The 23,345-nt window shown below is 41.9% G+C and overlaps 2 protein-coding genes across 2 annotated transcripts; both read right to left on the bottom strand.

Annotated features, from left to right (window-relative positions):
- Positions 1 to 18,638: 18,638 nt before the first annotated feature.
- LOC144221123 (T-cell surface glycoprotein CD1a-like) lies at positions 18,639 to 20,219 on the bottom strand. Its single transcript, XM_077751512.1, has 5 exons — positions 20,159 to 20,219; positions 19,765 to 20,027; positions 19,277 to 19,607; positions 18,886 to 18,976; positions 18,639 to 18,735 (listed from the first exon to the last, which is right to left on the bottom strand). Exons 1-5 carry the CDS (start codon positions 20,217 to 20,219, stop codon positions 18,639 to 18,641), a joined length of 843 nt encoding a protein of 280 aa, XP_077607638.1.
- Positions 20,220 to 20,728: 509 nt separating this feature from the next.
- On the bottom strand, positions 20,729 to 23,130 carry LOC144221117 (T-cell surface glycoprotein CD1a-like). The gene is made up of 4 exons (XM_077751500.1): positions 23,070 to 23,130; positions 22,238 to 22,504; positions 21,285 to 21,563; positions 20,729 to 21,075 (listed from the first exon to the last, which is right to left on the bottom strand). The coding sequence occupies exons 1-4, from the start codon at positions 23,128 to 23,130 to the stop codon at positions 20,729 to 20,731; spliced, it is 954 nt and encodes a 317-aa protein (XP_077607626.1).
- Positions 23,131 to 23,345: the final 215 nt, after the last annotated feature.

The raw sequence follows: 23,345 nt of genomic DNA, 5'->3' as shown, positions 1-23,345 counted from the left end.
TTTGCGTTAACAAGCTGCCCTGATACTCAGCTCTATAACATGATGAGACTTTGAGGTGATGGTGGGGGTTCATGGCTTTCAGAGCCGACAGCCAAGAAAGAATTCTTGAAGATGTCTTTGTTTCAAAAAGGTGGAGGACAGGACTCACGGGCGGAAGAGCTTCCCCAGACCCTGTGGAGAGACTGGTTATATATTTGGGAGTTGGGGGAGATAGAGTCCAGGGGAAGTTTCCAATGAGATTTTCAATTGCTAAAGAAAAACTCACAGGATACTGGAGGCCCAGCTATTGTCAAGCTTAGGTTGTTTTCCCTCTAGCAAAGAATTCAAATTAAGGCTGTAGGGAGTTCCTGGAGAAATGTTTTACTCTGCTTGCCTCAAGTATTTGTCAATGGGCTGCAGGTTATGAGGAAATTTAATTTTACCTGCCATTTCCTTCTTGACTTTGTTCCCCTTATCACTACGAAGGGTGATGTTGGGGCTCCAGGAAACTGAGTCTGTAGGTTTCTTGAGATGAGGCTGCCTTTTTCTTGGAATTTACTAAGATATTTATAAACTGATGGAGACTCCTGTCCTGTAGGACTGTGACAAACAACCAACCAAACCATTTGTTTTTCTCCTTTCCCTTGTTCTTGGTCAGCCAGGAGTGCCCAAGAAATACCACACGTATCTCACCGAGGGGGGAGGGTGTTGCTGTGTGCCACCTGCCAGCTTGCCTCATGCTCCCTCATGATAATGGATTCAAGAAGTGATTTTGATCTTCCAGATGTTCAAAATCCTCAGTATTTGAATTGAGTTTTTTCTTTCTATGTTACAATAAAAAATTTCCCCAAAACTAGTTTCTTCCTTACATTATACCTGAGATTATATCTGTTTACGGTCAACCAAGAAATAACAAGACAAATAGTCCAAACATATTATCCAGATGATATGAAGCACAAACAGATGTTCAAGAACCTGTAAACACTCTAGAACATCATGAAAGTAGTTCAGCATGTCTAGCAGAGGCCAGTTCATGATAAGACAAGACAAACATGGAACATTCTAATAGGAATACTAAGAAGAAAACATGGAAACTCGATTCCAGAACACTCTATTAACTCCATGTGTTACAAATTCTCATGGTTTCTCATCACAAGTAATGAAAGATTTGTGGTAAGACCTTTTGTGTGAACTTCATGATTATTAGCATATGGCTTATTCTAAAGAAAATTGTGTAAGATTCTCAGTTCCTCAAGTAAGATTACAATTAATACTTTCTTACGCTTAAAAAATTTTATGTTGATATCTCCATAATTTTTAAGAATAATTGTATGCCTGGACCAAATTATCCAGTCATTCAGAAATACTCATTGAGCTCCTATCGCTCGGAAGCCTTGTCCTAGATATTGGGGATCCATTACAATAAAGATGCATATGTAACACCCTAAGGTGACCAATAAAGTCACAAATTCTGAGTGGGAAAATATCAGTTAAAGTTCACCACCTTAAAAATACTATTTCAGTTCAAGCCCCGCATCAGGCTCCCCACAGCAGTGTGGAGCCTCCTTGGAATTCTCTCTCTCTGTGACTCCCCTGCTCACACTCATTCTGCCTTTTAAAAAAAAACAATAAATAAACATTTAAAAAGAAGAAAATATTGCTTTAAGCAGTCTTGTTTTGGGGTAGAGTCTGTACATTATAATAAAACTCAGCATATGCAGTTCTGGGTAAGATTGTGCTGTAGGAAGATCTTGAGATCACTTCTTCCCAACTAGATAACACCCGTGTCGGTTTAAGGAACCTAGAAAATGACTCAAAGAGTGGAAGAACTAACTGTCCACGGAGGTTATACTGAACAGGGTAGGATAGATGGAGACGAGGTAGGAAATCCAAGGGACACACAGGATGTCTAGAGTCCGCAGGCAGAAGGGATGCAGAGGCACTGATAAAGGTTAGAAACAGACTCATCCTGGAGCCAACATGGGGAAGAAAAATTCCCAATCATTTGACTTTGAAAACCAGAGGGGCATAATTTCTGGAGTTTTTACAGTCTGTGGGGCTTAACACCTGGAACATAAAAAATCAGCAAGATCAGCTCTGGGACAGCTGGGGGTGGGGGTGCAAGGTCAAGAGGAAACTGAGTGCCCCTGCTCTTAAGGAAATAGCACTACGAACAGCTCCACAGAGTTATAGCATAGAAGGTGGAGTTGGAAACATGCCTGGGGCATCTGGGAGGGAGATGTATTTACTAATCTCAGAACATGTCCCACAGGGACAGAGACGGTTGGGGGACTCCTCCAGGAAAAAAGGAGCTGGCAGGAGCCACTTCCCTCCTCCTCACCCCATGTAAGCACCCAGATGGCTGTGGGAACCCTGGAAGGCACAGGAAAACTGTGGAGCAGAGCAAGTTGACTGCCGTCACTATTCTGTGAGGGCTACCTGAACAGCGTGGTTTGAGAAACCCAGTCCAGTCTACGGCCATACCACCCTGAATGCGCACGATCTCGTCTGATCTTGGAAGCTAAGCAGGGTCGGGCCTGGTTAGTACTTGGATGGGAGAAACCCAGCCCAGGGAGGAGAGACTGGGGTGTTGCCATTTTTCTCCTCATCATGAACACAGTGGGACTTCAGAGCGAAGCACAGTGGGCCCCCAGTGGAGACAGAACCTGCTTGCCCCAAACCCTGCCCCTCCGTGCCTGGCAACTGCTTATCTAGTGGAGAAATACTGACACTGAGCCAATTAGATAGCCTCCCCTCCAAAAACTGGTCCCAGGCACCAACAGACAACTATTTCTTTTTGTTTGTTTATTTTCCTTTATTTTTTTCTTTTCTTTTCTTTTCTCTTCTATTTCTTTCTTTCCTTTTTTTCTTTTGGAATCAAGCTCATAGTTTTTGGTTGTTTCTGATCAATTTTTTATTGATCAGTAATTCTTATCCTATTCATTTTCTACCTTCTCTTTTCTTTTTTTTATATATATTTTTTTATTTATTTATTTCTAGGAGAGAGAGAGACAGCATGAGCAGGGGAGGGTCAGAGAGAGAGGGAGAGACAGACTCTGAAATAGGGTCCAGGCTCTGAGCTGGCAGTCAGCACAGAGCCCGACGCGGGGCTCGAACCCACGAACCGCGAGATCATGACCTAAGCGAAAGTCGGACGCTTAACCGACTAAGCCACCCAGGCGCCCCCTACCTTCTCTTTTCTTATTCTACTTTATTTTCTTCTCCCTTTCTCTGGATTTAGCCTTGTAGTTCTTTTGTTCTCTGTTTCAATTTCTTTTCTCCCCTTTCATTTTTCTCTTTTTATGGTATCAGACTACCCCACCCCTTTTCCTTTCTTTTTTTTTTTCTTCCAGCCACACTTCAACAAATTAAAGCACATCTGACTGAGGGTCCAAACACTCCCCACTGGAAGCCGGGAGGAACTCCGCAGACGACTGCACAGTGGGATGGAGTAGCCAAAACACAACAGCAGAGTACACACAGCATACTCCAAAAACACTTCCTGGAGTGCAAGGCTCTGGACAGTGTATGAACCTTTTTAATATAGTAGTACTCTCAGACGAAGGACATATAACAAGCTTTTGAAACATGCGAAAGACAGAAAACTAGACAAAATGACAAAAGGAAGAATTCTCCCCAAAGAGTAAGTTCAAGAAGAAATCACTGCCAAAGAATTGCTCAAAAATAGGTATAAATAATCTATCTAAACAAGAATTTAGAATAATAGTCACAGGACTACTAGCTATGCTTGAAAAAAAAAGCATAGAAGACACCAGAGAAACTGTTGCTGCAGAGATCAAAGACCTAAGAACCAGTCAAGATGAATTTTAAAATGCTATACCTGAGATGCAAAATAAACTGGATACAGTGACAGCAAGCATGGAAGATGCATGGGGACGACTAGGTGAAATAGAATATAAAATTTTTAAAAAATTATGAAGTCAAAAAATGAGGTAAATGAAATTACTAGATCATCAGGGGAAATTTGGAGAACTAAGTCATCCCGTGAAACAAAACAATATCCATATCATAAAAGTTCGAGAAGAAGAAGAGCAAGACAAAGGGGCAGAAAGTTTATTTGAATAAATTATAGCTGAGAACTTCCCTAATATGGGGAAGGAAACAGGCATCACAAAACAATCATCAAGAAACAGGTACAGAAAACTCTCTTCCAAATGAACAAAAAACAGGTCAACACCATGGCATATCATAGTGAAACTGGAAAAATACAAAGATAAAGAGAGAATTCTGTAAGCAGCTTGGAACAAATGATCCTTCACCTACAAGAGTAGACACATAAGGATGAGAGCACACTTGTCCACTGAAATGTGGCGGGCCAGAAGGGAGTGGCAGGAAATATTCAATGTGCTGAATAAGAAAAATATGCAGCCAGAAATCCTTTATCCAGCAAGGCCATCATTCAAAATAGAAGGAGAGATAAAGACTCCCAGACAAACAAAAACTAAAGGAGTTTGTGGTCACTAAACCAGCCCTGTGAGAGCTCCTAAGGGGAACTCTGTGAGTGAAAAGCAGCAAAGATTACAAAGGACCAGAGGATATCTCCACAAATATTAAATCTATAGATAACACAATCACATTAAATTCATATCTTTCAATAATCACTTTGAATGTAAATGGACTAAATGCTCCAATCAAAATATAGAGGGTATCAGAATGGGTAAAAATTAAAACAAAAAATAAAACCAAGATTCATCTATATGCTCCCTACAGGAGAATCATTTTAGATCTGAGGACACCTGCGGATTAAGACTTAGGGGATGAAGAACGATCATGCTCCTGGATGTCAAAAGAAAGCTGGAGTAGCCGTACTTATATCATACAAACTAGATTTCAAATCAAAGACTATAACAAGAGACAAAGAAGGGCATTATATCATATTTAAGGGAATTATCCATCAAGAAGAACTAACAATTATATTTACTTCCTCAACATGGAGGCACCTAAATAGATAAATCAATTAATCACAACATAAGCAAACTTATTGATAATAATACTGAAATGATAGGAGATTTTAATATTCCACTTAGAGCAATGAACAGATCATCCAGGCAGAAAATCAATAAGGAAACAATGGACCTGATGGATTTAACAGATATATGCACAACACTTCATCCTAAAGCACCAGAATACACATTCTCCTCAATTGCACATGGAACATTCTCCAAACTAGATCACTTTATGGGGTCACAAAATGGCCCTCAACAAGTACAAAAAGATTGAAATCACACCATGCATATTTTCAGATTACAACACTATGAAACTTGAAATAAACCACATGAAAAAAAATTGGAAATCCCCCAAATACATGGAAGTTAAAAAAAAAAAATCCTTCTTTAGAATGAATGGGTTAACTAAGAAATTAAAGAAGAAATTTAAAAATACTTAGAAGCAAATGAAAATGAAATCACGGCAGTCCAAACACTTTGGGATGCAGCAAAGGCAGGATGAAGAGGAAATTCATTGCTATCCAGGCCTATCTCAAGAAGCAAGAAAGGTCCCAAATATACAACCTAATCTTACACCTAAAGGATCTAGAAAATCAGCTGCAAATAAAACCCAAAGCAGCAGAAGAAGGGAAATAATAAAGATTACAGCAGAAATAAACTATATAGAATTTAAAAAAAAAACAGTAGAACAGATAACAGCTGGTTTTTTGAAAGGGAATACACACACAAAATTGATGAACACCCAACCAAACTTCTCAAGAAGAAAAGAGAGAGGACCCTAATAAATAAAATCATGAAATGAAAGAGGAGAGTTACAACCAACACCAGAGAAATACAATTAAAAGAGAATGCTATGAAAAATTGTATGCCAACAAATAAATAATCTGCAAGAAATGGACAAATTCCTAGACACTCACACACTACCAAAACTCAAAAAGGAAGAAACAGAAAATTTGAACAGACCCATAACCAGCAAAGAAATTGAATTGGTTATCAAAAATCTCCCAACAAATAAGAGCCTTGGCCCAGATGGCTCCACAGGGGAATTCTATCAGACATCTAAAGCAGAATTAATATCTATTCTTCTGAAACTTTCCAAAAAAAAAGAAAAAGAAATGGAAGGAAAGCCTCCAGACTCATTGTATGAAGACAAAATTACCTTGGTTGCAAAACCAACAACACACCTCTAAAAAGGAGAATTATAGGCCAATATCCCTGATGAACATGGATGCAAAAATTCTCAACAAGATACTAGCGAAAAGAATTCAACAGCACATTAAAAGAATTATTCACCATGATCATGTGGGATTCATTCCTAGGTTCCAGGGATGGTTCTATGTTCACAAATCAATCAATGTGTCATACCACATTAATAGAAGAAAGGATAAGAAGCATATGATCCTGTCAACAGATGTAGAAAAAGCATTTGACAAAATACAGCGTCCTTTCTTCATAAAAACTGAACATCATAAAAGCTATATATGAAAGGCCCACAGCCAATATCATCCTCGATGGGGAAAAACTGAGAGGTTTCACCCTGAGATCAGGAACACGACAAGAATGTCCACTCTCACTACACTTATTCAACATAGTGCTGGAAATCCTAGACTCAGAAATCAGACAACAAAATGACATAAAAGACATCTAAATTGGCAAAGAGGAAGTCAAATTTTTATTCTTTGCAAATGACATGATACTCTAAATGGAAAACAGGAAAGACTCCGCAAAAAAACCGCGAGAGCTAATACATGATGACTTCAGAAAAGTCACAGGATATAGAATCAGTGTACAGAAATTGGTTCCATTTCTAAACACCAAAATGAAGCAACAGAAATAGATATCAAGGAATCAATCCCATTTACAATTGCACAAAAAAACAAACATAAAATACCTAGGAAAAAATCTAACCAGAAAGGTAAAAGATCTGTATGCTGGAAACTATAGAAAGTTTACGAAAGAAATAGAAGAAGTACAAAGAAATGGAAAAACATTCTCCATGCTCATGGATGGAAAGAACAAATATTGTTAAAATGTCGATACTAACTAAAGCAGTCTACACATTCAATACAATTCCTATCAAAGTAACACGAGCACTCTTCACAGAACCAGAACAATCCTAAATTTGTATGGAACCACAAGAGACCCAGAATAGCCAAAGTAATGTTGAAAAAGAAAACCAAAGCTGGAGGCATCATAATTCTGGACTTTAACCTGTATTACAAAGCTGTAATCATCACGACAGGATGGTATTCGCACACAAACAGACACATAGATCAAAGGGATAGAATATTGAACCCAGAAACAGACCCACAAACTAATGGTCAACTAATCTTCGACAAAGCAGAAAGAGTGTCCAGTGAAAAAATGAGAGTCTCTTTGGCAAATGGTACTGGGAGAACTAGACAGCAACATGCAGAAAAGTAACTGGAGCACTTTTGTACTCCAAACACAAAAGTAAATTCAAAATGGGTGAAAGACCTAAATGTGAAACAGGAAACCATCAAAACCCTACAGCAAAAAACAGGCAGTAACTTCTTTGACATAGGCAGCAGCAACTTCTTACTTGATGTGTCTCTGGAGGCAATGGTTATAAAAGCAAAAATTAACTAGTGGGACCTCATTAACGTAAAAAGCTTCTGCACAGTAAAGGAAACAATAAAAAATAAATAAATGGCAACCGATGGAATGGGAAAAGATATTTGCAAATGACATATCAGGTAGAAGTTTAGTATCAAATCTATAAAGAACTTACCAAACTCAACACACACAAAAAACAATAATCCAGTGATGAAATAGGCAAAAGACATGAACAAATACTTTCCCAAAGAAGATATCCAGGTCTCAAACAGACACATGAAAAGATGGTCAACATCACTCATTATCAGGGAAATATAAATCAAAACCGCAATGAGATACTGCTCACACTGGTCAGAATGGCCAAATTAACAACTCAAGAAACAACAGATATTAGCAAGGATGTGGACCAAGGGGAACAATTTTGCACTGTTGGTGGCAATGTAAACTGGTGCAGCCACTATGCAAAACAGTATGGAAGTTCCTCAAAATATTAAAAACAGAACTACCTTATGACCTAGCAACGGCGCTACTAGGAATTTATACAAAAGATACAAAAATGCTGATTCAAAGGGACATATGCACCTGAATGTTTATAGGTATACTATCAACAATAGCTAAATTATGGAAAGAGCCCAAATATACATCAACTGGTGAATGGATTAGGAAGATATGGTATATATATATAATGGAATACTACTCAGCAATGAAGAAGAATAAAGTCTTGCCATTTGCAACAACATAGATGGAATTGGAGGGTATTATGCTAAGTAAAATAAGTCAGTCAGAGAAAGATAGTTATCATATGATTTCACTCATATGTGGAATTTGAGAAACTCAACAGATGAACATGGGGAAGGGAAGAAAAAAATATAATGAAAACAAAGAGGAAGGCAAACCATAAGAGATTCTGAAATACAGGGAACTAATTGAGGGTTGCTGAAAGGGAGTGTGTGGGTTAAATAAGTATCAGTAATTAGCAAGAGTACTTTTCGGGATGAACACTGGGTGTCACATGTAAGAAGTGAATCACTGAGTTCTATTCCTGAAGCCAAAACTACACTGTATGATAACAACTTGAATATATAAAAAAAAAAATTCCACACAGAAGTGAAAACAGACGGTAATTGTCTTTCTCTGACTTATTCTACTTAGCATAATACACTCTAGCTACATCCACATTGTTGCCAATGGCAAGGTTTCATTCTTTTTGATGGCTGAGGAATATTCCATTGTGTGTGTGGAGGGGAGTATATATATATATTATATACATATATAATATACCATATCTTCTTTATCCATTCATGGTAGATGGACATTAGGGCTTTGTCCATAATTTGGCTATTGATAGTGTTGCTATAAACACTGAGGTGCACGTCCCCCTTTGAATGAGGTTTTTTTTAAATTCTTTGGATAAATACTTAATAGTGCAATTGTTGGATTGTAGGGTAACTCTATTTTTAACTTTTTGAGGAAGCTCCCTACTGTTTCTCAGAGTGGCTGCATGATTTTGCATTGCCACCAACAGTGTAAGGCGGTTCCCCATTCTCCACTTCCTTGCCAACACCTGTTGTTTCCTGTGTTGTTAATTTTAGCCATTCTGACAGGTGTGAGGTGATATCTCCTTGTACTTTTCATTTGTAAATCACTGATGATGAGTGATGTTGAGCATCTTTATTCATGTGTCTGTTGCCCGTTTTTGGGTTTTCTTCTATAGGTCTTCTTTGGAAACGTCTATTCACGTCTTCTGTGCATTTCTTAACTAGATTATTTATTTTGGGGATATTATTTATTATTGAGTTTGGGAAGTTCTTTATAGATTTCACATACTAACCCTTTATCAGATATGTCATTGGCAAATATCTTCTCCATTCCACAGCCTGCCTTTTAGATTTGTTGATTGTTTCTTTTACCATGCAGAAGCTCTTTATCTTGATGAATTCCCAATTGTTCATTTTTGCTTTTGTTTCCTTTGCCTCTGGAGATGCCTCTAGTAAGAAGTTGGTATGGCCAACGTCAGAGAGTTTGCTGCCTGTGTTCTCTTCTATGATTTTGAGGTCTTTCGTCCGTTTTGAATTTATTTTTGTGTATGGAGTAGAAAGTGGTCCAGTTTCATTCTACTGCATGTTGCTGTCCAGTTTTCCCAAAATAATTTATTGAACAGACTGCCTTTTTTTCCATGGAATATTAATTCTTGCTTTGTCAAAGATTAGTGGACCCTGTCGTTGTGGGTCCATTTCTGGGTTTTCTGTTTTGTTCCATTGATCTATGTCTATTTTTGTGCCGGTATCATAGTATTGATGACTACCTTTGTAATGTGGCCTAAAGTCTGGAACTGTGATGCCTCCAGCTTGGCTTATCGTTTTCAAGATTGTTTTGGCTATTTGGGATCTTTCGTGGTACCATTCAAAATTTAGGGTTGTTTGTACTAGCTCTGTGAAAAATGCTGGTGTTATTTTGATAGGGGTTGCATGATATGTGTAAATTGCTTTGGGTAGTGTAGACATTTTAACAATATTTGTTCTTTCCATCCGTGAACATGGAATGTTTTTTACCCCTTTCTGTGTATCCTCTTCAATTTCTTTCATAGAGTTATGCAGTTTTCAGAGTACAAACCTTTTACCTGTTGTATTTACTCCCAGGTATGTTATGGTTTTTGGTGTAATTGTAAATGGGATTGATTTCTTAATTTCTCTTTCTGCTGTTTCATTATTGGTGCACAAAAAGGACAATAGATTTCTGTAGGTTGATTTTGTATCCTGCAACTTTACCGAAGTTGTGTACCCATTCTAGCAAATTTTCAGTGGGATCTTTCAGGTTTTCCACATAGAAAATCAGGTTGTTGCAAATAATAAAAGTTTCACTTCTTTTTTTAAGAATTTGGATGCCTTTTGTTTCTTTTGGTTGTCTGATTGCTGAGGCTAGCACTTACAGTATCATGTTAAACAACACTGGTGAGAGTAGACATCACTGTCTTGTGCCTGACCCTAGCAGAAAAGCTCTCACTTTGGTCCCATTGAGGATTAATTAGCTGTGGGTCTTTCATATATGGCCTTTGTGATGTTGGGGTTGTTCACTCTATCCCTAGTTTTTGAGGATTGTTATCAAGAATGGATGCTGTCTTTTGTCAAATATTTTCTGCGTCTATTGAAGGAATCACGTGGATGTTATCCTTTCTTTTACTAATGTGGTTTATTACATTGATTGATTTGCAAATATTGAACCACCCCTGCAACCCAGGAATAATTCCCACTTGATCATGGTAAATACTTCTTTTAATGTCCTGTTGGATTCAATTTGCTAGTATCTTGTTGAGAATTTTTGCACACATGTTCATTAAGAATTTTGGCCTGTAATTCTCCTTTTTTACTGGGGTCTTGTCAGGTATTAGAACCAAAGTAATGCTGTCCTCGTAGAATGTGTTTGGAAGTTTTCCTTCCATTTCTATTTTTTGGAACAAATTGAAAACACTAGATATTAAATCTTCTTTAAATATTTCATAGTAAATCCATGGGAAGCCATCTGATTCTGGAATTGTGTTTGTTAGATTTTTGATGACTGATTCAATTTGTTTGGGTCTGTTCAAGTTTTCTATCTCTTCTTTTCAGTTTTGGTAGTTTTTATGTTTCTAGGAATTTATCCATTTCTTCCAGATTGACCACTTTGTTGACATATAATTTTTCATAATATTCTCTTATAAATTGTGTTTCTATAGTGTTTGTTACCCCTTTTCTCTCATTCATGATTTTATTTATTTTGGTCCTATCTCTTTTCTTTTTGATAAGTCAGAGTATGGGGTTATCAATTTTTTAAAATTCTTTCAAAGAACCAGCACCTGATTTCATTACTCTGCCCTAATTTAGAGTTTTCTTTTGTTACCAGATAATTTATTTCTGCTCCAATCTTTATTATTTCCCTTGTTCTGCTGACTGTAGACTTCCTTTGCAGTTCTTTTCTAGCTCCTTTAAGTGTGAGGTTAGGTTGTGTATTTGAGATAATTCTTGTTTCTTGAGGTAGGATTGTATTGCTATATATTTTAATCTTATGACTTTTTTTGCTGCATCCCAAAGCATACAGAAAGTCATATTTTCATTTTTATTTAATTTTATGTATTTTTAAAAATTTTCTTTAATTTCCTCATTGGTCCAAACATCCTTTAATAGGATATTCTTTAACTTCCATATATTTGTGGTCTTTCCAAATTTTTTCTTGGGGGTTACTTCAAATTTCATCGTGTTGTGGTTGAAAAATGTGCATTTTATGATCTCATTCTTTTGTGTTTGTTGAGGCCTGATTTGTGACCCAGTATGGATCTATTCTGGAGAATGTTACATGTGCTCTCAAAAAGAATGTGTATTTTGCTGCTTGAAGATTAAATGTTCAGAATATCTCTGAACATTTCCATATAGCCCAAGGTGTCCTTCAAAGAAATTTGTTTCCTTGTTGATTTTCTGCCTAGATATCTATCCATTGCTGTAAGTGGGGTATTAAGATCCCCTTCTACCTTTGCATTGTTATCAATGTGTTTCTTTATGTATATTACTAATTTATTTATATATTTGGGTTGTATCAAGTTGGGAGCATAAATATTTATAATTGTTAGATCTTCTTATTGGATAGTCCCCTTTATTGTTTTATACTGCCTTCCTTCCTCTCCTGCTAGTGTCTTTGGCTTAAAATCTGGTTTGTCTGATATAAGTATGTCTATTTCAGCTTCCTTTTGATGTCCATTGGTATGATAGATGGCACACTATCTCCTGACTTTCAATGTGCAGGTGTCTGTCTTAGGTCTAAAATGAGTCTCTTCTAGGCAGCATATAGATGGGTCCTGTTTTTATCCTATGTCATTGAGTGGAGCATTTAGTCTTTTTACATTCAGAGTGGTTGTTGAATAGATATGGATTTAGTTCTATCTTATTACTTGTTTGGTTGTTTTTTCTGTACCTTTTCTGTTTCTTTCTAGTCTCTGTTGCTTTTGGTTTTTCTATTCCCACCCAAAGAATCCCCTTTAATATTTCTTTCAGTGCTGAAGTAGTGGGCACAAACTCCTTTAGTTTTTCTTTGTCTGGGAAACTCTTTATGTCTCCTTCTATTCTGAATTATGGTGTTGCTGGATATAGAATTCTTAGCTGCATGTTTTTCCCATTCAGCAGATCGAATATATCATGCCACTCCCTTCTGGCCTGCCAAGTTTCTATGGGGAGATCTTCTGCTAAACTTGTCTTCCCATGTAAGATAGGGACTTATTTTGCCTTTTCCTATTAGGATGTATTCTTTATTACTATATTTTACAGTTTTAACTATGATATGTTTGATGTCAGCCTGCTTTTGATGATTTTGATGGGAATTCTCTGTGCCTCCTATATTTGGATGTCTGTTTCCTTCTCCAGGTTAGGAAAGTTTCAGTTATAATTTGCTCAATTAAAACTTCTGCCCCTTTATCCCTCTCTTCTTCTTCCTGGACTCCTAGAATACTAATATTATTATGCTTTATGGAATCACTGAGTAATCTAAGCCTTCATTCATGATCCAATATTTTTCTTTTGCTCTTCTTTTCTGCTTCACTATTTTCTAAAATTTTATCTTCCATATCACTTCCTCTTTCCTCTTTTTCCATCCTTGTGGTCATTGTGTCCAGTCTGTTTGAATCTCGGTTACTGCATTTTTCAGTTTTTCTTGACCATTTTTTTTTGTCTTTTATATCTGCAGTAAGGGATTCCTGGCTTCTTCTATGCTTTTCTCAAGGCCAGCAGGTATCTACATGGTTGTTGCTTTAAATTCTGGACCATGCATATAACTTACATCTGTTTCTATTAGATCCCTGGCCATGACCATTTCTTGTTCTTTCTTTTGGGATGAATTCCTACTTCTTGACATTTTCTCTAGGTCTGTGTCTTCTTCTGTGTATTAGGAAAGCCTGTTATGTTTCCTGCTCCTGAGAGTAATGGATTTATTCAAAAGAGGTCAAACACTATCTAGGGTCTATTTCCTCAGGGAGTGTCTCCATTGTATGCTATGTGTACTCTGCTGCTGTATTTTGCTTTTTCTCTCTGTAACTGCTTTCTCTCTCAGGTCAGTTGCCAGCAAAAAATCTCGTTGCCTGCAAGTGGGCAAGTATTTGGGCCTTGCTCAAAGTGTGACAAGTTTTATCTAGATGTTTCTGGTCTGCTTGTTCAATGAGATGCTATTTGCACTAGAACTGAAGATCTCCAGAACTCTATGATCAGTAGATATGGTGAGTACAGAAGTTTCTGCTGGTCTTCTTGAGGAAGAACCCACTGCTCTGTTTCTCAGGCACACCTGCCCAAGAATAGCAGCACCTACAGAACACAGAGGGACAGGGCTTCATGCCACCAGTTTATGCTGTTGCTGTTGGTACTGTGCTGCTTACTCAAGTTAGTCGATGCTGGGGGGACAAAAGGAAATGGCACCAGCCCCTTCTGTCATCCCTAGACTGGGTACTCTGTGCTTGTAGCTCTCAGGGAATCACTCCCAGAAAAGGAAACAATCACCCCTTGTGTATCCCAAGCATCACTCAGATCTCTGCCTTCACCCTGCCTTTCCCAGACTATCTGTCCACTCAGCAGTGCAATGCCCCTGTGGCCTATCCCAGGCAGGAAGTCTGAGTTTTAAAACTCCAAACTTTAAGGACCTGGCATGATGTGGACCCACATTGGCCCTGGGAGGGTCTTGCCGTCTTGGGACTGGTGCAGGTTTCTCCCAGAAGGGCACTTGCACCAAAGCACAGGGGTGTGTATTTGGACTAAAGTGCAGCAAAGAGCATCTAGGTTAGCCGCCCTTTGCGAGAGTCTCTGTGCACGTGCTAAGAGGTGGGGAAGGGCAATGGTGCCTCCCAGCACTACTGTCCCCACAGAGACAATTCCACCTCTCCCAGGTGCGCTCCAAGAAGGGGAGACAGTCTCTCCCAGTGCATCCCAGGGACTCCTCAGTTCTGGCCGTCTGCCGCGGGTTTTCTGTCCTTCTCNCTCCCAGGTGCGCTCCAAGAAGGGGAGACAGTCTCTCCCAGTGCATCCCAGGGACTCCTCAGTTCTGGCCGTCTACCGCGGGTTTTCTGTCCTCCACAGGAGTGCTGCCAACCCTCTGTGTTTCACACTGGCCACAACATGTACTTCTAACACTCCAGTCTTTGAGCTCATGAAAATCAGGGGCGCCTGGGTGGCTCAATCAGTTAAGCAGGCAACTTCGGCTCAGGTCATAATCTCACGGTCTGGGAGTTTGAGCCCTGCGTTGGACTCTGTACTGACAGCTCAGAGCCTGGATTCTACTTCAGATTCTATATCTGCCCCTCTTCTGTTCACACTCTGTCTCTGTCCCTCTGTATCTCTCTGTATCTTTCTCTCTCTTCTCTCTCTCTCTCTCTCTCTCTCTATCTCTCTCTCTCCCTCTCTCCCTCCCTCTCAAAAATAAGTAGACATTTTTAAAAATTATGAAAATCAGCCCCTTTCCTTTTCCCAGTCAATGGCTTTGGGAAATGTTTTCCTTCTGTGACCCCCTGCATCTCTCTCTCTCTCTCTCTTTCTCTTTCTCTCTCTCTCTCTCTCTCTCTCTCTCACACACACACACACACACACACACACACACACACACACTAATTCTCTTTTCTGTCTGAGCCCAGGGCTCCCTCCCCTCCATTGCACCTGTGATCTATATCTCCCCCAAACACGACTCCACACTTCCTACCTTCCAAGATATAGCCTCTTCTCTCCCTCTAGTTGTGCAGCTTGTTCCCTCAGTCCTCAGATTCATTGCTTGAGTATTGAGAATAATTTGATATTTATCTAGTTGTGTTCAAGGGATGAGGCACGCCTGGGGTCCTCTTACTATCCTGCCATCTTAGCTCCTCTGCTCTAACCATCATCTTTCTTTTTCTTTTCTTTTCTTTATCTTCCATAGTGAGAACACTTTTAATGTACTCTCTAGGCAAATTTTATGTATAAAATTTCTCTGTCTTTTGCATACAGGTTTCATCCTCAGCTTTGCTTCTCTGCTGTTGAAAATGGATTTTAATGGTTTCAAGCTTTATACCCAGATGGTATTGTCTGGGACAAGAAAGAGGATCTCTTTCCCCTGCCGTCAACTGAAAGAATCAGGCTTCTAGTGACCTGGTCACCTAGAGCCAGTGCCTGGCTCTGAGCCACCACTCTGAATGAGGACAAGTGGCACCTGATGATTGATCTGAACTCAATCTCACCTGTCCATCTTTCGGCCTGTCACGTTGGCAATGGGTGCTTTCTTCTGATTGACTCAAGCAGATCAGACTCCAGGGCTATGCATGAGAGTAGAGTCAACCAACAAAAAAACTACATGGTGGTCATTCAAGGGTAACAATGTGGACAAGAACAAAAGGAAGAAGCAACTAGTCTAATTCAAGTGAGAAGACAGAAGTCCTGTGATTTGCTCTCCCCCATCCTACTTTCTTCACCTTTGCCACCTCTTCCATCTCAACTTTATTTTCCAGAAAGTCCACATGAGCATCAGTGAGAGCCTGCACGTGGTCCCTCTGTATATTCTCCTGCTTAGAGCCCTTTCTTTAAGCCCCCAAATAAATTAAAACTGGACCTTTTCCCAAGTTGAATCGAAATAAGTTGCTATGCTAAGAAACTAGATAGACACAACAATGAAAACCATAATCAAATAGGAAAGCAAAATTTTCCAGCTCTAAAGATATCGATGGTCTTTTCTTCCCTCACTAGTTTACACGCAAAGTTTCCCTTCTGCATGGTCAGGGCTTGAGAATGATTTGTTGAGGTAGTTTAAAAACCAGAGTAACGGAAGTCTACCCATGGCTATCTCCACTAGCACTGTCATTGAAATAATCGGTCACAAAGGTTCCACCTCTTTATTCAGGGAGGCTGTCTGTGCTAAAGGATCTACCTAGTGACATCGATTTGAAACCCCCAAGAATATAGGCTCATTGCTATTCATAGAGGCAGGGAGAGTAACCTGAGATGTGTCACCCATTGCATGTGTCCTGGTGAGGCGTACCCAGTTTCTGCTCTATCTTTCTGGGTTAATTCCCAAACTATAAGTATGTATCCTTTTCATAGTCAATTGGATGCCACATTTTCTGCATTTCCATGCACTTTCTTGGTGATTTCAGTGTTTAAAAAGGCCCTGAAGCCCAGAGCTGCAGGGCTGACTGATGTTCAAGAAGTGATGTGCCTCCGTATACGAGGATTAGGAGGAACTTGACGGAGGAACAAGGGGGAGAAGAAGGGCGGAAATGGTGGGGGAAACGGAGAGAGGCAAACCATGAGAGACTCTTGAATGCTGACAAAAACTGAGGACTGATGGATGGGGGGGGGGAGGAGGGATGGGCATGGAGGAGGACACTTGTGGGGATCAGCACTGGGTGTTATGTGGAAACTAATTTGACAATAAACTATTTGTAAATAAAAAAAATAAAAAAAATAAAATGCACATTTGGAATTGAGGGAAGAAAAAAAAAAAAAGAAGTGATGTGCCTCACTGACAAACCTCCTGTGCAGTTAAGTCTTGCTCAAGCTCAAGATGCAGAGTTGTGGGCCTCTGAGTTCAGTGCTCATGAATCAACAATGCAGTAAATCCAGGAAAAGTAAAAAATAAGTTCTTAATTTCTATATGGAGTCACCTCAGAAAGTGCTAGAGTAACATCTGGGATGCTATGATGATGCCATGGAAAAGGGGGAGGGGAGTTAAATATGAGGATTCATGAGATGATGATGATTTCTAGTTTGTCTCTAAAAGCATCGTGGGCAGCACAGTTGTGAGGTTGAAAACCAAAGACGCTGGTGATCACAGTAACCAGCCTGGAAATGTCACATACTTCTGAGCTTATATTTCAGTATAGGGAAATAAAGCATACAATAAGTTTTTTGGATTCAATATATATATTTAATTAAATATATATTGTATGTATATATATTGGTTTAAATATGTATAGATAGATAGATATAGATATATTTAATAAGCTGTCTTTAAATACAAACACACATGAGACAAGACTTATACCCATCAGTGGACAAGTGTTTTGAGCAGAAGCTCCAAAGATCTGAACCCCGTATTTCCCCCCAGGAGCAACAGCTCACTATTGCTGAACTGTGTCCTCAGTGACTGAAACACAGCAGCCACGAAAGTGAGGATGCCCTGTAGGCCCTCTCCTTGCTGGGCCCCCTTTCAGTCCTGAGCACAACACTCTCCTTCTCTTTTCGGGACCCACTCGTTTCCCTCCAGGGACACACTTGTGCTGCTACCTCTCAGGCACCAAATTTTATGCACCTGTGAACCCCCTGCTGCTTTTGCTAAAATGCAAATTGTGATTCCGTGAACCTCAGTTGAGGCCAAGACCCTATATTTGCAACAAGCCCCAGGGTGACATGTCTGCTGCTGTCCTGAGAGCCCCAAACAGCCAGGGCCTGCGTCCTGACTTCCTCCTTGTGCTCACAGTACATGGAACCACAGGTCCGCTCCCGTAGGGTCTGTATTTAAATAATAGGACTGTTCACAGGCAAAACTATGTTCTCCCCAAGGGTTCAGAGATGTTACCAAGTGACCATGCCAGGGTCCAGTCTCCAGGCAAAGTGAGAGAAGACTTGTAATGAGAAGAGCATCAAACATTTCAACTACCACAAACATGACAGGAATCAAGAGAAAAAGAAAATAACTATAAAATTGGGATAAATTCAACATAGATTTTTATGGAGGACATATTCCATGCAGGTGAGACTCCTTGCCAAGGATACAAATATTTAAAAATATGGACTTTGCACTCGAGACCTAGGAATTAGAAGGGAAAGGGGACATAAATGTGGGGCAAAAAAAGAATGGAAGTGAGGTGTAGATTATCCATGGTGCAGATTACAGTGGTGGAAATTCACACCAGGCAGAGATTCCCTCCTCTTATAGATCAGAGAGGGCTTACTGGAGGAAGTGACACAAGATGCATATGACCCATGGAGGTGCTCAGACATCATTTTTCTATAAGATAAATTAGAGATTTAAGTCCCAGAATCAGGTCAGAACAACAAATCCTGCTAAATTACACTGTAACCCATATTGACAACTGATTATTGAGTAGAAAGAAAAGACAAAAGTTGCACACAGAGACTTGAAAATCCATCACCGTTGAGCTGAGATTAGGTATGTCCTGGTGCCTGGGCTGCTGAGAATTTGCTCCAAAGGGAGGCCAGTGAACTGATGTCTCCAGTGTGTTTTCCTGGGAAGATCAAGTTGGAATGTGCTCTGCAGCAGGTGGAGGTGAGGACTGTGGGGATGGGGAGGGGGACACTGGGACAGGAGGGCTGAGAACAGGCAGGAAGGTGGGGAGACACTTGGGAAGGAGCAGGGAGGGTGGCTCCAGACTTACCAGCGCTTCCAGAACCAGAACGCAAGACCGGCCAGAAGCGCGAGGGGCACCATTATCTCCATGAAAACCCAGCCCACGGGGCGGTGCTGCTCTGTGGGTTTGGTGCACAGAGGGTGTCACTTCTCATCCACCCCGGGTTGGCCTGCACCTTCCTGGTCCTCTTTGTTCCTGTCGCCCTCTCCCTCACCAGCCACCCTTCCTCTTTCTCCTCTCCTATCCCTGCTTCTTCCCACATCTGCTGGACCCTCACTCTAAGCTCTCCATGTCTTGGGTTATTAATTTGATGTGCTTTATGATCTGGAGTCCCTAAAATCCAAAAATTTTCATCTCACTCTGCTCTGCTGCAGGATCACCCGCCTGCTTTCCCAGCCGGGCACCACCCCTTTCTCACCCCAGTACAGGACCAAGTCCTGGCCTCCTAGACTGCTGTGTCTCACTCGGCAAGACAGGCCGGCCGCCTCCCTGGTTGCCACTTCCAAGGAGATCTGAAGATACCAGGTCCCGTCGGCCTGGGGCAGGATGTCATCTTGCTGGGTGCGCTGCTGCTCCTGCTCACCCCGCATCCACATCACCCACACTGGCTTTGGGTGGAAGCCGGAGACGTGGCACACCAGCAGCAGACGGCCAGGGCTGGGACTGGGGCCGCTGGACAGCCAGGCCTCGGGCCTCACTGCAGAGACAGGACAGGTATTCTCAGACTGAGCACTCAGACTGCAGCAGGACTTCACATCACGTTAGAAACATACATCTTCCCACCTCTAAAAACCTGTCACCATCATCCCCTCTCCCTCTTGGCCCCTACTCCACTGAACTTGACAATATGGTGCAGATTTATGAAGGCAAAGAGAGAGAATGCTTGCAGGGATGAGCAGGACTGACCNGAAGAACAAAGAGGAAATGGGGGCAGATGTCATTAATATTTGTTTGTATCCTTAAGTTGACCACATGGTACTGATTGAACAGTTTGCAGACCTGCTGAGCCCTCCTTCCTCCCTTTGGAGATGGCCACCATGATGTGTTCTGGAAGCTCATGAGATCTGATCCTTGATATGCAATCTTCATGAAGCCTACTGATGATTCTCCAAAATGGGAATCACAGCCTCCTACCAGTTGTATCTGAAAAGGATCTGGGAAGAAAGACTCTGAGTTACAGGAAATGGAAAGGGAAAGAGATGAAACGGGATGAGTGGAAGCCAAGAGAGAGGAAGCAAAGGGAGAAGTTGAGGGTATTGGAAGGAATGGAGCAACGTTTGGTTTCAGTGGAAGCTCAGACCGAGGGGAAGTCGTGGTCGCTGGAGGCAGAAGAAAGGTGAATGACTGAGAAAGCAACACATGTTGGAAGAGAAACAGGAAGGATATCGGCAGAGAACAAGGAAGGGCTCGGCAGGAGAGCTGTGATAAAACCATCAAGGGTGAGGGGAGAGCAGTGGGTAGAGGGAACACATAGACAAATGTCGCTGATAGGACTGAATGGAAAGAAAAACACATTTCAAGGATCAGCCACAGAGTGAGGGAGAAGAAAGACTCTGGCTGGAGGCCAGGGAATGGGGTGGTTGGAAGACTCTTGTGGGAGATAGGAGAACACAGCCAGAGGTCAATTAGAGGAGGGGGAAATAGCAGAAGATGGGAAGCTTTGCAAGATTGGAGTCTGGCTNGGTTGGCCTGCACCTTCCTGGTCCTCTTTGTTCCTGTCGCCCTCTCCCTCACCAGCCACCCTTCCTCTTTCTCCTCTCCTATCCCTGCTTCTTCCCACATCTGCTGGACCCTCACTCTAAGCTCTCCATGTCTTGGGTTATTAATTTGATGTGCTTTATGATCTGGAGTCCCTAAAATCCAAAAATTTTCATCTCACTCTGCTCTGCTGCAGGATCACCCGCCTGCTTTCCCAGCCGGGCACCACCCCTTTCTCACCCCAGTACAGGACCAAGTCCTGGCCTCCTAGACTGCTGTGTCTCACTCGGCAAGACAGGCCGGCCGCCTCCCTGGTTGCCACTTCCAAGGAGATCTGAAGATACCAGGTCCCGTCGGCCTGGGGCAGGATGTCATCTTGCTGGGTGCGCTGCTGCTCCTGCTCACCCCGCATCCACATCACCCACACTGGCTTTGGGTGGAAGCCGGAGACGTGGCACACCAGCAGCAGACGGCCAGGGCTGGGACTGGGGCCGCTGGACAGCCAGGCCTCGGGCCTCACTGCAGAGACAGGACAGGTATTCTCAGACTGAGCACTCAGACTGCAGCAGGACTTCACATCACGTTAGAAACATACATCTTCCCACCTCTAAAAACCTGTCACCATCATCCCCTCTCCCTCTTGGCCCCTACTCCACTGAACTTGACAATATGGTGCAGATTTATGAAGGCAAAGAGAGAGAATGCTTGCAGGGATGAGCAGGACTGACCTTGTCGCTGCAGGTCTGCCTTCCCTGCATCAAGAAGACCCAAGAGGAAACGGGGGCAGATGTCATTAATATTTGTTTGTATCCTTAAGTTGACCACATGGTACTGATTGAACAGTTTGCAGACCTGCTGAGCCCTCCTTCCTCCCTTTGGAGATGGCCACCATGATGTGTTCTGGAAGCTCATGAGATCTGATCCTTGATATGCAATCTTCATGAAGCCTACTGATGATTCTCCAAAATGGGAATCACAGCCTCCTACCAGTTGTATCTGAAAAGGATCTGGGAAGAAAGACTCTGAGTTACAGGAAATGGAAAGGGAAAGAGATGAAACGGGATGAGTGGAAGCCAAGAGAGAGGAAGCAAAGGGAGAAGTTGAGGGTATTGGAAGGAATGGAGCAACGTTTGGTTTCAGTGGAAGCTCAGACCGAGGGGAAGTCGTGGTCGCTGGAGGCAGAAGAAAGGTGAATGACTGAGAAAGCAACACATGTTGGAAGAGAAACAGGAAGGATATCGGCAGAGAACAAGGAAGGGCTCGGCAGGAGAGCTGTGATAAAACCATCAAGGGTGAGGGGAGAGCAGTGGGTAGAGGGAACACATAGACAAATGTCGCTGATAGGACTGAATGGAAAGAAAAACACATTTCAAGGATCAGCCACAGAGTGAGGGAGAAGAAAGACTCTGGCTGGAGGCCAGGGAATGGGGTGGTTGGAAGACTCTTGTGGGAGATAGGAGAACACAGCCAGAGGTCAATTAGAGGAGGGGGAAATAGCAGAAGATGGGAAGCTTTGCAAGATTGGAGTCTGGCTTCTACCCTCTGAACAGAAGGGTGTGATTCAGTTCATGATGGGAAGGTATGAGGTTCAGAAACCAGTGGAGGCTCTTTCCTGGAGGAGACACACACACACACACACCTGCCACCTCCATCCCACCTGCTGTGAGGGACCTGAACTCACATTCAAGCTGCCATTGACTGACACGGTCCTGAAATATCAAGGGAAATCTAGTGGAGAATGTATGAAATGACTTTTCTTGTTCCACCAGCTCCTCATTGCTGAAGCTGCCCCTGGACCAAGGCCGCAGATAAATGAAAGCTCCAGTCTTGCTGTTCCAGCCATGAGTCTGCAGCTCGTCCAGCCAAGCTGAGCCCTGATTCTGTGTCCAGGAACGGTTGTAAAAGGATGTTGTCAGGACAACTCGAAATGAGATCGGCTCTTGGAAGTCTGTGCCAAAAGAACAGATAGACTGAAGAGGAGGGTATTGGAAGGAGAGAGAAAGCAGAAGAAAGGTGCCAGGGAGGGGCACAGAAGTCTGGAGGGCAGGGAGCCATAGTTCTCTCAGGAGGCACGTGCTGCGCCGGAGCCCTGAGCTTCCTACCCATTGTTCAGAAGAACACAGTCCCTGGGGCAGGGATGCTCAGGAACAAACCAGGCTGACATCCCTCCCTCCCCAGGTATGTGCTTGGGAATTCACACCACAAGGGCAGACACACAGAGAGACAAATGCATATATGTACAAACACAAACACTCAGAGCTGCATATGAATGCGCAAACATAGGCATGTATATAAAGAGATGTACAGACACACATAGACACACACAGAGACATGCAAACAGGCACCTATTCGCACATGCTCATATATATTTACACACCCACGTACACAAGCACATGTACAATACCAGAAACACATATACACATACAGACACGTGCACACAAACAAGCGCACACAGGTATACATATGTAAGCATTCACACTTGTGCACCCAATGGGCAGGGCCACAGTCCTCACCATCGTCACTGACACCACCTGGGACAAGAACCGTGAGCAACACCAGTTGCAATAACAGCATCTTATTTGCAGATGTTCTTTCTTTCTTTTAGAAAGTGGGTCTTTGGCGTCTGTTCTAACAAACCTCCCCACACACGGTTCTTCTCTTCTGACTTCCTTCTCAGCGCACAAGCTTCCCTGAGTCTCTGCAGCAATGCAAATGGGCTCCGCCCTCAACCTTGGACACCAACTCAGACTCTCACTTCCCCTCTGGGTCTGACTCTCCTCTCCGGCTCC

Source organism: Crocuta crocuta, unplaced genomic scaffold (assembly GCF_008692635.1).
Source record: "Crocuta crocuta isolate KB4526 unplaced genomic scaffold, BGI_CrCroc_1.0 scaffold494, whole genome shotgun sequence".
Taxonomy (NCBI): domain Eukaryota; kingdom Metazoa; phylum Chordata; class Mammalia; order Carnivora; family Hyaenidae; genus Crocuta; species Crocuta crocuta.
Note: the sequence above shows the minus strand (reverse complement) of the source record. Positions and strands in the feature narration are given on the sequence as shown.

Excerpts from the sequence above, each read along its gene's own strand:
- LOC144221117 (XM_077751500.1), bottom strand. The coding sequence starts at position 23,130 with ATGCTGTTATTGCAACTGGTGTTGCTCACGGTTCTTGTCCCAGGTGGT. Across the intron at positions 22,505-23,069 it reads AGGTGGTGTCAGTGACGATG|ACTTCCAAGAGCCGATCTCA; the intron begins GTGAGGACTGTG and ends CTTTTGGCACAG. Across the intron at positions 21,564-22,237 it reads CAGTCAATGGCAGCTTGAAT|ATCCTTTTCAGATACAACTG; the intron begins GTGAGTTCAGGT and ends CTTTCTTCCCAG.